General features: G+C 44.8%; 1 protein-coding gene and 1 long non-coding RNA gene across 2 annotated transcripts in view; one reads left to right on the forward strand and one right to left on the reverse strand.

Annotated features, from left to right (window-relative positions):
* The window catches only part of RSBN1L (round spermatid basic protein 1 like), a 93491-nt gene extending 91835 nt beyond the window's left edge, over positions 1 to 1656 (reverse strand). Inside the window, exon 1 of the mRNA XM_054493979.2 lies at positions 992 to 1656. Within this exon, the coding sequence (XP_054349954.1) occupies positions 992 to 1589 (598 nt within the window). The 5' untranslated portion in view covers positions 1590 to 1656. The remainder of the gene's footprint in view (positions 1 to 991) is intronic.
* Positions 1628 to 15767, forward strand: LOC134739877 (uncharacterized). The gene is made up of 2 exons (XR_010126963.1): positions 1628 to 2161; positions 15379 to 15767. It is a non-coding gene; the product is annotated as an uncharacterized LOC134739877 (long non-coding RNA).
* Positions 15768 to 16377: the final 610 nt, after the last annotated feature.

Genomic DNA, 16377 nt, shown 5'->3' on the forward strand with positions numbered 1-16377 from the left:
TTCTAAAAACCAAAAAGTTATTTGACAACACTGTGTAGCAGTGCACATTTATAATAAAGATTATGCGCTTTAAGCTTGCGATCACATAAAGATTTGATTTTCAACTAGTCTGTATGTTGCACTGTTGTCAGATCATTGTGTATCCGTAGCTGAAGTGGTGTAAACACCTGAAAAATTATACGACTAGCCTACATTTAAAAACAAAACCGACGCTGTCTGACAAGAACCCTTAAGAATTTGCCTTTTTCTAATGCTCAAACATTCTGCAGCCGCTTGATCTGGCCAAAAATCGTCAAAGCTCCTGGTTTTATCATTTGCTGCAGGGAAAAAAATAATATGGCTGAAAATTCTTTCAGAAGGGTGGTATTTCAAACAGGACCACCCAAAACACTTAAGAACACGCAGCGGAAAGTAGGGTGCAGGGAGGGTACCTTACGAAACAGCGCACTTCGGGCCCTGCACGCTACCTCATTTCCCTAATAGGGATGAAAAGCTCAGGCCTCTGGTAGCTTCTAGCTGACGCCAGTGCTCTCTCCACACCCCTTTTTTGACAGGATTATCCGGGGTTGAACGCTGTGTCACAAATACGAATTCCCGCAACCACGTCTAAATGGTCTAACAATCAATCAAGCATCTTTTACAAGACCAAACCCTTCCCCCATCCCGTTCCCTCCATCTCTCTCCCTAGCCAAACAAACCTAGGGGAGTCCTCAAGACGGATTTTCACAAACCTTGCAGCGCACTAACTGGGAGGAAGAAACGATACAGAAAATAAGAGTGTCGGCCATCCCCCTCTCTGCAACCGAAATTACAGGCTCCATTTCCTGTCCCCTTGGGAACTGCAAAATCCTCTGCTGAAAACCGGACGCCTCCCGGCCCGTCCAGGCCGGCGCACGCGGCCGCCGCGCTCCCCCTTCCCGGGCCCCGTGGGCGCCAGGGGGCGGCGGGGACCCGCGGCGCCCTCCCCTCCCCCTCCCCGCACGGCACCCACCTCGGGGCAGCTGCTTCACCTCCCCGTTCTCCTCCCGGGAGGCCCCGCCGGCCTCTCGGGCCTCGCCGAGACCGTGCCTCCTCCTCTCCTTCTCCCGCTTCTCCTTAGGTCTGCGCGACTTGGCGTTAGCCGAGGCGGCGGCGGCGGCGGCGGCGGCGGCGGCGGGCAGGAGGAGATGGTGCGGCTGAGCGTGCAGCAGCGTAGGAGGGACTAGCAGTTTGCGCGGCACCGGCTGAGACAAGGAAGCGGAGGCTGAGGAGGGAACGGCCGTGCCAGCGGAGAAAGAGAAACTGCTCCGAGAAGAGAACGAGGACGGAGCAGCAGACAGAGGGGCAAAGCTCCAAGACGCGGGGCTGCCATAGCTCTGAGGCGAAGGTGCTGCCGGCGGCTGCAGCTGCCTGCTGTTCCCGCCGCTGCCCCCTTCTCCGTTCACTCTCCGCGGTGCTTTCTTCTCCTCAGTCCGGACCTTCTTGGCGGACAGAGAACCCGGAGGGTCCCGGGAGGAGGGCTGCAGCTTGCCAAACGGTTCTTTCTCCGAGACAGTGGCGGTGGGGGCCGCGGCAGCGACACAGTGCAGAGGGCTCGGCGGTTCCGCCATTTTGCGCTCCTGTTGTATTTACTCTCCTCCGCTAGCCGGCGCGGGGCAGGAGGCGGGCCCTCAGCGAGGGGTAGGGAAGGGGCGGAGCGGCCAGGCCACCGGCCGGGACCTCCATTGGGCGAGCCACGCTGAGGGATCCACCTAAGAGCCAATCAAAGGCACAAACATCAGGCAAAGGGGCGGGATCGCCATAAGGCCCCTCTTTGGAGGTCAGAGCTCGGCGGGGTGCGGCTAGTGGCGGAGCGCACTGCGAGGGGAGGGCTTTCCACTGTGGCTGGCGTGAACTCGCGTGCCCGGTGGATATCAGGGAAGAACCCCCGCCCCGGACCCCCAGATCTGCCGTGGCCGAGGTAGCGATCGTCTCTGCTGCCGCGAAGACTGTTTTAACTTGTACCACCTTCCCCTCCATTTTTCCTGGGGTGCCTCTCACCCTGCATCTGCGCGTTCAGAAAGCTGGATTTCGGAAATGCTCAGTTCAGAAGAGAAAAAATTGCCGGGAATCAAGTCATTCTTTTTGTTAGTCGGTAGTCGATTGATGGGAAGTGTTCAAAATCATTTGATGTGGTGACAAGGTACGTTATTATTGGTAGATCATGTGTTGTAATCCATTGAAGGAGATAACTTCCAGCAAGTCTAGAACTTTCGTATTACAAGCTTGAAGGTGAGAGTCTCCCTGTGTTTGGAGACTTTTTTGAACTGTTGTGACTAGACCCTTAAGATTTTTATTTTATTTATTTATTTATTTATTGACACGGAGCTTTGCTGTGTTGTCGAGGCTGGAGTGCAGTGGCGCGATCTCGGCTCACCGCAACCTCCGCCTCCCAGATTCAAGCGATTCTCCTGCCTCAGCCTCCCCAGTAACAGGGACTACAGGCGTCCGACACCATGCTTGGCTAATTTTTGTGTTTATTAGAGACGGGGTTTCACCACGTTGGCCAGGCTGGACTCGAACTCCTGATCTCAGGTGAGCGGCCCACCTCCGCTTCCCAAAGTGCTGGGATTACAGGCGTGAGCCACCATGTGCGGCCTTAAGATTTAAATTTTATGATAATTATTATAGCCGGGCGCGGTGGCTCACGCCTGTAATCCCAGCACTTTGGGAGACCGAGGCGGGCGGATCACGAGGTCAGAAGTTCGAGACCAGCCTGACCAACATGGTGAAACCCCGTCTCTACTAAAAATACAAAAATTAGCTGGGCATGGAGGCGTGCACCTGTAATCCCAGCTACTCGGGAGGCTGGGGCAGGAAGATCGCTTGAACCCTTCCTTGAACCCAGGAGGCGGAGGTTGCAGTGAGCCGAGATTGCACCACTGTACTCCAGCCTGGGCGACAGGGCAAGACTCCTCTGTCTCAAAAAATTATTATTATTATTATAACTTAGACTTGCCAAGAAAAATTCGTTGGCGATTATTTATAGATGTTTGAAAAGCAAGAATTGTTTTTTAGGTTTCTGTATTTTAGCATTTAGTAAGCACACTGCGTGTTCGATGTTTTGTAAGCATGTGCTTTGATTTTTGCTTCGAAAATAAGCAATTTGGGGAGATGGGTTTTAGCTTAAAAGATAAGGAATGTGGCCGGGCGCGGTGGCTCACACCTGTAATCCCAGCACTTTGGGAGACAAGGCGGGCAGATCACAATGTCAGGAGTTCAAGACCAGCCTGGCCAACATAGTGAAACCCCGTCTCTACTAAAAATACATAATTAGCTGGGTGTAGTGGCACGCGCCTGTGTAGTCCCAGCTACTCTGGAGGCTGAGGCAGAAGAATCCCTTGAATCTGTAAGGCAGAGGTTGCAGTGAGCTGAGTTTGTGCCATTGCACTCCACCCGGGGTGACAGTGCCTATTTACTCATTTTTTTAAGAATATTTTTAAGAATTTTTTTTTTTTTCGGCCAAGAGTGGTGGGTGGCTCACGCCTGTAATCCCAAGACTTTGGGAGGCGGTGGTGGGTGGATCACCTGAGGTCAGGAGTTTGAAACCAGCCTGACCAACATGGTGAAACCCCATCTCTACTAAAAATACAAAAAAAATTAGCCAGGCGTGGTGGTGCATGCTTGTAGTCCCAGCTCCTCAGGAGGCTGAGACAAAAGATTCGCTTGACCCCTGGAGGTGGAGGTTGCAGTGAGCCGAGATCATCGTGCCACTGCACTCCAGCCTGGGTGACAGAGTGAGACTCCATCTCAAAAAAAAAGAGGATGTTTTGGAGTCAAATTTAATATTGGTTTATGGACTTATTTTTATGTGCCTGAAATTTTTTAAAGTAATAAAAGTATTTAATATGTAACATGAAAACTTTCTAATTGGAATTGACTGGCAGCAGATGTCTTCAAGAAAGTTAGCATTGGTGGGAGAGTGGACTGAGTGGATTAGGCTGGAAATCATCTACTAACGCACTAGTTTCGTGACCTTAGTCAGGCTGCTTCACTTGTTAGGACCTCTGTTTTCTTACCTGTTAAGTTAGCAAATTTGATTACGTGATCACTAAGGTCCTTTCCACACTCAACTTACGCCATATTCAAGAAGCTTTTCAAAATCACACCGAAACCATTACAATTGAATTCATTTTTTAATTGTTGGCCCTCCTGATCTAGGAAAGTGTCTCTAACATACATTAATGTAGTGCCCGGAAACTTGCACCACTCATTCTCTGATCTCTAGCACACAGGTCTGGAAAATCGGACTTCTTAAGAGCCCAGTTAAACTATACCCTTGCCTGCATGAATTTGTTACTCCTTGCATTACATTATACTCTCATGCACTGTTATTAGGCCTGGCACTAAATTTGTAGAGCCTAAGCAAGAGTGTGGCTATGGAGGTCCACACACCATCTGTCTAAATATTTAAAAAGTAAATCAAGATAACAAACTATTATATAAAATACATTCTATTGTACTACCTTGACAGATCCACTTTCATATGATCTGGAAGTCCATGTTTGAATTTAGAGTTCTCAGAGTCCCCGGACTGACCCCATTCTCCTCCCATCCCCAACTTCACCTGCCACACGGAAAGGCCATACATGCACCCAACATGTCCAGGTGTATGTCCACATCCCCCCCCTCCGCAAATGGTGATGTACAATCGGCAGCTCACTCTGCCCTCAGATCTAGTCAGTCTAAAAGAGAAGTGCAGGCTCTAGGCAAGCATGGCCGCTGACCTCATGGGCTCCTTGTCCTTTACAGCAAGAGGAGGGCCAAGTAAACAGAGGCCCCCTTACCCAGGTCTAAAGACAGGACTTGTCTGTTATAAAACATGAGCAACTATCTCTTTTCTGTCCTGTGTAATTAGCCATTCCCTTTCAACTAGATTATTCTTGTCAACACTTAACTGGCAGAGGTTTTCTACCACTATCACCAATTTCTTTTAGCATAATATTTTTATAATCTCATATAGGTTTTCCATTCTACAGCTAGGAAGCTGTTTTCAAAACCTTGGCCGGGTACAGTGTCTCATGCCTGTAATCCCAGCACTTTGGGAGGCTGAGGCAGGCAGATCACCTGAGGTCAGGAGTTCGAGACCAGCCTAGCCAACATGGTGAAACTTCGTCTCTACTAAAAATACAAAAATTAGCTGGGCATGGTGGCACGTCCTTGTAGTCCAGCTACTCAGGATGCTGTGGTGGAGAATCACTTCAATCTGGGAGACAAAGGTTGCAGCGAGCCAAGATCATGCCAGTGCACTCCAGCCTGGGCAACAGAGTGAGACTCCATCTCAAAAAAAAAAAAACAAAAACGAAAAAAACCTGGATCTGACCATCTCTCTTGCCTTGCTTCAGACCTGAAGTCAATGGCTTTCACTGCTCTCGGGACAAAAAACAAAATCCTTAATGTGTCCTATAAGACCTTTCATGATCTATCCCCTTCTATTTCAAACTAAAAGGTCTTTAATCTCCAGAACCCACCATGTTGTCTTTCAACAAAGGAACATTGCATATGTGGTTCTCTCTACTTGACGTGCTTTTTCCTTTGGCTGTTGCCTATGTGATGATTTGGATAATGAACATAAGGGAGGCAGATATCATGAATACCTTCTATATTTCTAACCAGCAAAACTTGGACAGTGGTACCATTCCCTGAGCCAAGAAACAGTGGAAGAGCGACAAGTTTCAGGTACTCTTGGACCTTGGACCTGTTGAACATGACATGCCTTTTCTCATCTCCATTCCTTTTTGCTTTTCGGTCATTGGTGTTGTTGACTCACTGGTTATCTCTTGCTTCCTTTTCCATTTCATTCTCTGTAACAGCTCTACCGAAAGCATACTACCCTACCTACCCTACACCCTGCTTCTCCACCTTTTTTTTTTCTTTTTTTTTTTTTTTTTTTTTTGAGATCGGGTCTCAGCTCTATCACCCAGGCTAGAGTGCAGTGGCAGGTTCACAGCTCGCTGCAGCCTTGACCTCCTGGCCTCAAGCATTCCCCCCACCTCAGCCTCCCGAGTAGCTGGGACTAAGGCATGCGCCACCATACCCAGCTGATTTTTGTATTTTTGTAGAGACAGGGTTTCGCCATGTTGTTGCCCAGGCTGATCGAGAACTCCTGGGCTCAAACACTCTGACCACCACGGTCTCCCAAAGTGCTGGGATTACAGACATGAGCCAGCATACCCAGCCGAAACTGGGTCTTTTATAAAGAACAGAAATTTATTTTCTCACAATTCTAGGGGCTGGGAGCCCAAGATCACGGCACTGGCAGGTTCATTTGTTTGATATGGGCCACATCCTCCTGAGGGGAGGAACCTATTGGCTTCACATGGTAGAAGGCAGAAGGTAAGCAGGCTGAAGGCTTCATGAGGCCTCTTTTGTCTTATTTATTTTGAGACAGAATCTTGTTCTGTCGCCCAGGCTGGAGTGCAGTGGCGCAGCTGCAGCTTCGACCTCCTGGACCAAAGTGATCCTACCACCTCAGCCTCCCAGGTAGCTAGGACTTCAGACACTCGCCATAACTCCCAGCTAATTTTTGTTTATGTTTTGTAGAGATGGGGCCTCACTGTGTTACCCAGGCTGGTCACAAACTCCTGGGCTCAAGTGATCACTTGCCCATGAAGCCTCTTGTAATCCCATAAACCTCATTCACAAGAGAGCAACCCTTCTGGCCTAAACACTTCTTAAAGGCCCCACATCTTAATACCATTACATTGGCCATTAAGTTTCAACACCTGAATTTTGGAAGGGACACATTGAAACCATAGCAATGGGTAAAAAATAATAAGTCAGAGTCAGGTTGAATGTGAGGTAACAGGAAGTGGAGGGAACTATAGAAAACTGGGAATATGATGTGTTTTCTACAATATGCATTTGTGTTTCTCAGCTCTCGCTGCTCGTTCCCTTATGGAAATAGTGGTCCCATTTGCTAAATATATAGATTTTTTAATGGGAAGTTCCTAAAACACCATGCAAGCCGAACAAAACATCTGTGAGTCAGATATAACCCACAGACTAGCAGGCTGACTTCTGATCTAGAAAGGAGTAGCTTCGTTTTGTTAAGATCGTTTTGAGAGTTTTGTTCGTTTTAATTCACAACCCTGTCTTTGTCCATTGCTGGAATAGATGCTGATCAAATATATTCAAACTTCCAGCCATAACAATGTGTGTTAGCAGTGCTTAGAGCTGTCCTCTGTACAACCTAGAATCTGGTTTCTCTGCACATGACATCCTTCTGCCTTTCTGAGCTGAACTGCATTTTCACTCTGCACATGTACTATCCCTCTGGCCTTGTCCAGGTTCCTGATCTCCTTGTATAAAGAAAGCAGTTATTTGGCCCTTGTACTTTATGCAGCCATGTACTAACCTTAAAGACATTTCTGGCCAGGTGTAGTGGCTTACGCCTGTAATCCCAGCACTTTGGAAGGCCAAGGCAGGTAGATCATGAGGTCAGGAGTTTGAGACCAGCCTGGCCAACAAGGTGAAACCTCGTCTCTCCTAAAAATATGAAAAAATTAGCCAGGCGTGGTGGCACTCGCCTGTAGTCCCAACTACTCCAGAGGCTGAGGCAGGAGAATCTCTTGAACCCGGGAGGCGGAGGTTACAGCCAGGCAAGACTGTGCCATTGCACTCTAGCCTGGGTGACAGGGCAAGATTCCGTCTCAAAACAAACAAACTAAAAAGGACATTTCTTCTGCCCTTATGGCATAGATATCTCAAAGCTCTACCTCCACCACATTGACCTGCTCATCTTTTTTTTTTTTTTTTTTTGAGACAGAATTTCGCTCTTGTTGCCCAGGCTGGAATGCGATGGCACGATCTCGGCTCACCACAACCTCTGCCTCCCAGGTTCAAGTGATTCTCCTGCATCAGCCTCCCAAGTAGCTGGGATTACAGGCATGCGCCACCACACCCAGCTAATTTTTTGTATTTTTAGTAGAGACGGGCTTCTCCATGTTGGTCAGGCTGGTCTCGACCTCCCGACCTCAGGTGATCTGCCTGCCTTGGCCTCCCAAAGTGCTGGGATTACAGGCATGAGCCACCATGCCCAGCTGACCTGCTCATCTTTATGTGTCTTTCTCATTTGAATCAATCAGTCACTGGCCAGTTGTAAAGGCTGGTACTCTGCTTTCAGAAAACCTGAAACCTTTAAACTTTCATGCTGTCAGTTCCAGTGTAGTCCATACTCTAGTACACGGGCCAGCAAACTTTTTCTGTAAACAGACGTATAGTAAATATTTTAGGCTTTGCAGACCTAAAATATTTGTAAATATTTTAGGCTTTGTGGTCTCTGTGGCAGCTGCTGCTCATAGCACAAAAGCAGCCATAGACAAGATATAAAGGAATGGGCATGGCTGTGTTCCAATACAACTTTATGGAAATAGGAGACAGGATGGATTTGGCCTGTAGGTCATAGTTTGCTGGCTCCTATGCATTTTGGTTTTTGTTTTGTTTTTTTTTTGAGATGGAGTCTCACTCTGTCGCCCAGGCTGGAGTGCAATGGTGCAGTCTCAGCTCACTGCAACCTCCGCCTCCCGGGTTCAAGCAATTCTCCTGCCTCAGCCTCCCAAGTAGCTGGGATTACAGGCACCCACCACCATGCCCGGCTAATTTTTGTATTCAATAAATGTTTTTCAGGCTAGGTGCAGTGGCTCACTCCTGTAATCCCAGCACTTTGGGAGGCCGAATTGGGCGGATTGCCTGAGGTCAGGAGTTCAAGACCAGCCTGGCCAACATAGTGAAACCCCATCTCTACTAAAAATACAAAAAATTAGCCAGGTGTGGTGATGTGCACCTGTAATCCCTGCTACTTGGGAGGCTGAGGCGGGAGAATCACATGCACCTGGGAGGTGGAGATTGCATTGAGCCATTGCACTCCAGCCCGGGCGACAGCGTGAGACTCCACCTCAAAAATAAATAAATAAATAAATTGTTTTTCTGTTAATGGCTCCCCAATTTATATCTCTAAACCTGACTGCTCCTCTGTGTTTGTGACACCTAACTACTCCACATCTTCCACAGATATGTCAGCACTTAAAACTCAGCATATCTATGACAGAGACTGCTCATTTCCTGCCAAGTATCTGTTTCTCCCTTCTCCCTTATTACCTGATCCCTTAATTCGTTGAGATTGCAAAGTATCTAGCTAAGAAAAAAAAAAAAGTTGCTTACCCTTCTTTCTCTTAGGGATAGCAATGAGATGTCAGGGAAAGTCTTTGGGTGAGGTTTTCAGGGAAGCTCCTGGGTGAAGAGCAGAGGAAACCCCTTTCTCTCTTTCCTGAAATTTGAAGAAGGCGATGTGAGGCAGTAATTATGAAGATTCTACGCTTTCAGCTCATATTTTGCTTATTCAACATTTCAGGTAATTCAGGTAAATTGAATTCTCAACTCTTTATTTTTCTGAAACCAAGTCTCACTCTTGCCCAGGCTAGAATGCAGTGGCATGATTTCAGCTCACTGCAGCCTCTGCCTCCTGGGTTCAAGCAATTCTCCCACCTCAGCCTCCCAAGTAGCTGGGATTACAGGCATGCACCACCACGCCCAGCTAATTTTTGTATTTTTAGTACAGACGAGGTTTTGCCATGTTGGCCAGGCTGGTCTCGAACTCCTGGCCTCAAGTGATCCACCCACTTCAGCCTCCCAGAGTCCTGGAATTACAGGATCAGCCACCATGCCCAGCCAAATTCTCACCTCTTAACCAGAAAATCGTCTTACAACAAATATAGCCTAACCACTTGCTCAACCACAGTCTTCTTTCTAGTTTGAATGTATACTGAAGGAGAGCAAACTGGGGGAAAATAAAGTTGAAAATTGTAGTAGAGGGATCAGCCACTGCTTAAAGGCTTCACTGAAGAGCCATTAGCAGCCACACAGCAGGAAGCAAAAGGTAGAGAGAGTAAAAGGGGCCAAATAGAGTAAACAGAAACTATCCATAAATGTCTCTCCTGGGGTTAATTATGCTGCCAGAATTTTCATATGGAAGAACATCAGATCATTTTGATACTTATTTTAAGAAAGAGATAGGAGGCCTATAAAATGTGTATCAGGAGCCTTATTCAATAATGAAAATCTCTGAAAAGAAAAGCTTAAGTTTTGTGGTTTAAAAAAAAAAAAAAAAAAAAAAAAAGGTTTGTGGTTCCAGTCAATTCTCCAGGAAGAGGAAGCTATTTTAGGTAAGAACGGGTAGGTAGAGAGTAAAGTGTACTTATCCACAGCTTGAAGCCTAGGTCTGGCCAAGAAAGGTAAGGAAAAATTATAGACTCATAGAATGTCTGAATTGCAAATGCAGCCCTGTACGTAATTTGTTAATTTTCTTTACTATCCTTTACTTTCTTTTTGAACAGTGAACAACCTCCAGAATAACCATTCTTGGCTTCATAGTTTGAGCCCACTGTCAGACCACTTGTGGTTAAGAGGATAGTGTTTACTGAGTGCCTTGTGTTTTTTTTATGTTTGTGGGTGTTATGCATCATCCCAGTTCTACAAAGCTTTCCAAGGCATTTTTCAAAACTGAGCTGGAATTTCATGTTTATTCTGACTCTACACCAGTTTTCTTCCTAATATATCCTATTTTGTAAGAGGAAGCAGAAGTCTAAAGCATCAAAATGTTAAATCCAGACATTGGTCAGGCCTCTTTAGAAGTTTTAAGTTAATTAAAGTTTTATATTCAGAAAATAGGCATTCAAAAAAGATGCAGTGTTTCTTAGAGTGCTGGTAGATTCCAGTGCTTTTATCTCATAGAAAAGAACAGGTTTGAATGTGTCCCCAAAAGTTGTATGTCCCCCAAAGTTCATGGGTTAGAAACTTAATCTCTAATGCAACAGTGTTCAGAGGTGGGACCTTTAAGAGGTGATTAGGTCGTGAGGGCTCTGCCCTCATGAAAGGATTAATGCCATTATCCAGGAGTAGATTAGTTTTTACAGGAGCGGGTTCCTGATAACTGATAACCCACAGTTAGAAGAGTGCAGTTTTGTACAAATACTGCACATGCCAGTAGAGCCAACAAATTACAAAACTATGACTGTCACAAAGTTATTTCATAATTTTAATTTTGCAGATTCTGCTTTGAAAAGCTTGTCTGTATGATTTATGTACAGTGCCTTGAGGTAACAATATGATGACATCCTGATATATATTTTGCCTCAGATTCAAGTGCTGGCTCTTCTTGATTCCCCTCAAGTTAATAACTACTTCTATACCATTAGTTTGAAAATAGATGAATAATCAAAACAGCTAAAGACCCATCAAGGAAATAACCACTCTTTTATTTAACTTTTAAAGCTAACCCAATAAGTCTCTTTACATGTAATGCCTATTCTAAGGATTTTAATCCTAATCTTTTCCCTATTTAATCCCTATAATTGATTTCAATGGGTGGAAAATACTAAGTTCTAATGTCACTGGGAGTTTTCTGCTAGTGAAAGTGTAGAATAAGGAGGTACAAATCAGATACCAGGAAACCTTGAATATCAAGGCCTGAAACCTGAAGTAAAGGTTTGCCAAACCTAGCTTTGACAACATAGATGGACAAGTGCAAATGCAAGATAAAGGTGGTATGCTTTCTATTTGTTAAGTTCTTTTAACCGTCAGTGGGGTTTGTCCTGAAATCTTAATCTTGCCATCTGAGCTTGCAAATACTGCCAGTATGCCTTACTCATCACTTTCATCTATGTCAAATGTGTGAATAGTCTGGACACCCAGTTACTTTAGTTTCCTTACAGTAAACTGGCAGTACATGGCATAGATCCTAGAGGCCCACAGTTTCTTTTAAAAGTTGTTTGATGGGCTGGGTGCAGTGGCTCACCCCCGTAATCCTAGCACTTTGGGAGGCTGAGGCAGGTGGATCAGCCTGGCCAACATGGTGAAACCCTGTCTTTACTAAAAGTACAAAAATTAGCTGGGCGTGATGGTGCGCACCTGTAATCCCAGCTACTTGGGAGGCTGAGGCAGGGGAACGGCTAGAACCCGGAGGGCGGAGGTTGCAGTGAGCCTAGATCGCGCCACTGCACTCCAGCCTGGGCAAAAGAGCAAGAATCCATCTCAAAAAAAAAAAAGGTTCACTTGATGATGCCAACTGAAGGGATTCAATGGTTATAGGGAAAGAAGCCTAAAATAATGCAGCACCAATATAAACTGCAGTACACAATTATAATACAGGGTATTTGTGAATGAATAAATGTTTGGGGATTAAATACCTTTTTTTTTTTTTTTTTGAAAAACCTCTGTCACCCAGGCTAGAGTGCAGTGGTGCGATCTCAGCTCACTGCAGCCTCTGCCTCCTGAGTAGCTGGGCCTACGGGCACGCACCACCACACCCAGCTTATTTTTGTATTTTTTGTAGACAGGGTTTTGACACGTTGGCCAGGGTGGTCTCAAACTCCTGACCTCCAGTGATTCGCCTACCTCGGCCTCCCAAAGTGCTGGGATTACAGGCATGAGCCACGGTACCCAGCCTAAATACCTTTTTTTTTTTTTTTTTTTTTTTGAGACGGAGTCTCGCTCTGTCGCCCAGGCTGGAGTGCGGCGGCACTATCTCAGCTCAGTGCAAGCTCCGCCTGCCGGGTTCACACCGTTATCCTGCCTCAGCCTCCCGAGTAGCTGGGACTACAGGCGCCCGCCACCACACCCGGCTAACTTTTTGTATTTTTAGTAGAGACGGGGTTTCATCGTATTAGTCAGGATGGTCTCGATCTCCTGACCTCGTGATCCGCCTGCCTCGGCCTCCCAAAGGGCTGGAATTACAGGCATGAGCCACCGCACCCGGCCGTAAATACCATTTCTGATGTTCCAAATAGAGGCATCAAAAAGAAAAACCCAAATATGTTAGTGGGAAATGATTTTTTGTTTGATGATGTGAAAGGTAGTGTTATTTTTATTTCTATCAGCAGACTAATGTCTCTGACCACTTATGACAATTGAAAGCATGAGTCATATTTATATATATATTGCCTCTCTCCCCCATAATCTGTTATGTTTATAGTAACATTGTAATAGTTTTTTGTGGGTGGTTTTTTGTTTGTTTGTTTGCTTGCTTTTGCTAGTCAATAACATTGTTTTCTACAGTTTCTTTACTCCTTGGTATACTACCACTTATGCTAGAGGTTCTTCCCTTACCATCCATTTATGGATTCACTTCTTCAGTTTATTGTCAAGTAATTATTAAATAGTCTGCTTTTGGCCGGGCACAGTGGCTCTTCCCTGTAATCCTAGCACTTTGGGAGGCCAAGACAGGCAGATCACGAGGTCAGGAGTTCGAGACCAGCATGGCCAACATAGTGAAACCCCGTCTCTACTAAAAATACAAAAAAACAATTAGCCAGGTGTGGCAGTGTGCACCTGTAATCTCAGCTACTCAGGAGGCTGGGGCAGGAGAATCGCTTGAACCCAGGAGGCAGAGGTTTCAGTGAGCCGAGATCAAGCCATTGCACTCCAGCCCAGGCGACAGTGCAAGACTCCGTCTCAAAAAAAAAAAAAAAAAAAAAAAATATATATATATATATATATATAGTCTGCTTTTTCTTATTTTCCACATATATCAAGTGTTTAGTCAGTAAATACTTACACCTACCTGTTGCCAGGCACTAGGCTAAGTGCTAGAATATAGCAAGAGATAAGGCAGACATGGTCTCTGTCCTCATGGAGTTAACTTTAATCACAAGATCTGTTTCCAAATAATCTGTTGTTTAAGACTGTGTTGGTGGGGTGAGGGGGGAAGGATAGCATTGGGAGATATACCTAATGCTGAATGACAAGTTAACGGGTGCAGCACACCAAGATGGCACATGTATACATATGTAACAAACCTGCACATTGTGCACATGTACCCTAAAACTTAAAGTATAATAAAAAAAAAAAAAGACTGTGTTGCTCTGTTGTTCAAGACTGTGATCCTATTTATTACTGATGACAGTCAAACAGTATTGTCTACAATGTGCCCAGCACTGTGTGACAATGTAATTAATCATATAATGAGATTAGTAAGCAAAGAACATGGGGAGAGACTTTCTAGGCTGAGGAACAAGTATTTGGAAAGAGATTGAGAGTAATGACACATTCAATGTGGTATTGTTTGTGAGAAGTTCATTGTGGTTCACGGATAAAGGACACGAAGTGCCATAAAAGGAGAGGGCTCTCTAAAATGGGTGAGAGCCAGATTGTGTAAAGTGTTGCTCTTGACTGCCTTGGCATGCTGAGGAGTCAGTAAATACCTTTTGTTAACTTAAGGGCTTTAATGAGGAAGAGTGAAAAATGTTCACATAACCATTTTCACTTCCTGCGCATTCCTCACAGGCTTCACCAGGTACTGCTTTCTAACTTGAGTTGGCCATTTCCACATGTCAGATAGGACCAATTTTCCTTTTAACTACCCACGTAATACTTAAACACTGTTGCCGGTATCACAGCTTTTCTTCAAAACAGGTAATATTAGGGACACTTGAAATTTGGGAATTAGATTTACCTTTGCTGTTACTAAATAATTGTCAGAATTTTAAATGTCGTATTCATTTTACTCAACTAATCTCTTTAGCTTTCCTATTTATATTCCTACTTATGATTACTTGTAATTCTCATCTGAAAGATTAAAATATTTTGAAAGTAAGACAGTAAAATTGTGAAATACTTTGGTATTGGTTACAAAACAGTACTTAGGTACCTTCTTCCTGATTTTTCTGTATTTTTAAAAAATAAGGCCAGGCACAGTGGCAAATGCTCATATTCCCAACTGCCCAGTAAGCTGAAGCAAGAGAATCGCTTGAGCCCAACCTGGGCAACATAGTGAAACCCCAGTCACCAATTAAAAATAAACAAACAAAAAGAGTATATTTTTTGAAGATATTTTACCACATAATGCAGAAGCAAACAAAGAGGGGAAGGAATTGTTTAAAATAATGTTAAGCTAAATAAAGTCAAAGAAAATTTGATTAATAGTTAATAGTTATTGTTATGGAAGAGATCAAGTTACTACCCCATTCTCAAAAAGGAAAATCTGCAAGTAGACTGTAGTGCTAGAATAAGCTTTTCCTTCATTTCAGAAAGCCTGTATTAAGCATTTACTTTATGACAAACTCCATTTTAGTGACTGGAAATGTAAAATAGATAAAACACAGTCCCTGCTCTCAGTGGACTTGTTGTCTAGGGAATGTTAAGTAGAACCACCTGAAATTGCATTGTTTTTGTAGGCCAGCTATCGGTTCCACCTGACATTATATGTGTAAACAGAAATTTGCAATAATAAAGATATGACCAAGGTGCTACGGGGCACTGATAAAATGCTTCATGCTGCCTAGAGCAGTCAGTGAAGGCTCCCCAGGGGAGATGACGTTTGAGCCGAGTTTCAGAAGATGATTGGAGTTTACCGTGTGTTCACAGGAAGCAACAAGAATGAGGGCATTCCAGTAGCAGGAGACAGCATGCATAGAGATGCTGATGAAGAAAGAGCCTAGCGCACATGGGAAACTGCAAAAGTTCAGACTGGTTGGAATGCTGGAAATGTTGTGAATGACAGGAGATGAGGCTGGCGAGAAAACAGAGGTCAGATTGTGGAAGGTTGTCAAGCCAAAGACTTTGATTTTATTCTTGAGATTGATGAGATGTGTGTAATCCAGGAGTGTGCAAGACAATCTGTAAGGGTTCATAAAACATACTGCTTCTATGTATAGTTACCTTTGTCTTAACTTTAAAACTTCAAATTGTGTAGGAGTTACAATGTGTATAATTGTACTGGATCCAAATAACTTATAAATAAATAAATATAGACATAATATGGTGTATTACAGGTTAAATTGTGTACCTCAAAAATTCATGTTTAAGTTCTAACCCTCATTATCTCAAACTGTGACCTTATTTGGAAATACGATCATTGCAGATGCAATAGTTAATGAGGTCAAGAAGCAATAGGAGGCCAGGCATGGTGGCTCACACCTGTAATCCCAGCACTCTGGGGAGGCCAAGGTGGGTGGATCACCTGAGGTCAGGAGATCAAGACCAACCTGGGCAACGTGGTGAAACTCCGTCTCTACTAAAAATACAAAAATTAGGCGGGGCTTGGTGGCTCACACCTGTAATCCCAGCACTTTGGGAGGCCAAGGCGGGCGGATCACCTGAGGTCAGGAGTTTGAGACCAGCCTGGCCAACATAGTGAAACCCCGTCTCTACTAAAAATACAAAAATTATTTTGTATTTTGGTGGCGGACACCTGTAAGTAATCCCAGCTACTCGGGAGGGTGAGGCGGGAGAATCGCTTAAACCTGGGAGGTGGAGTTTGCAGTGAGCCAAGATCACACCACTGCACTCCAGCCTAGGAGACAGAGCTAGACTCTGTCTCAAACAAACAAGCAAACAAACAAAAGAAAGAAAAAAAGAAGGAGC

This window comes from Pongo pygmaeus, chromosome 6, assembly GCF_028885625.2.
Source record: "Pongo pygmaeus isolate AG05252 chromosome 6, NHGRI_mPonPyg2-v2.0_pri, whole genome shotgun sequence".
In the NCBI taxonomy this organism is placed as follows: domain Eukaryota; kingdom Metazoa; phylum Chordata; class Mammalia; order Primates; family Hominidae; genus Pongo; species Pongo pygmaeus.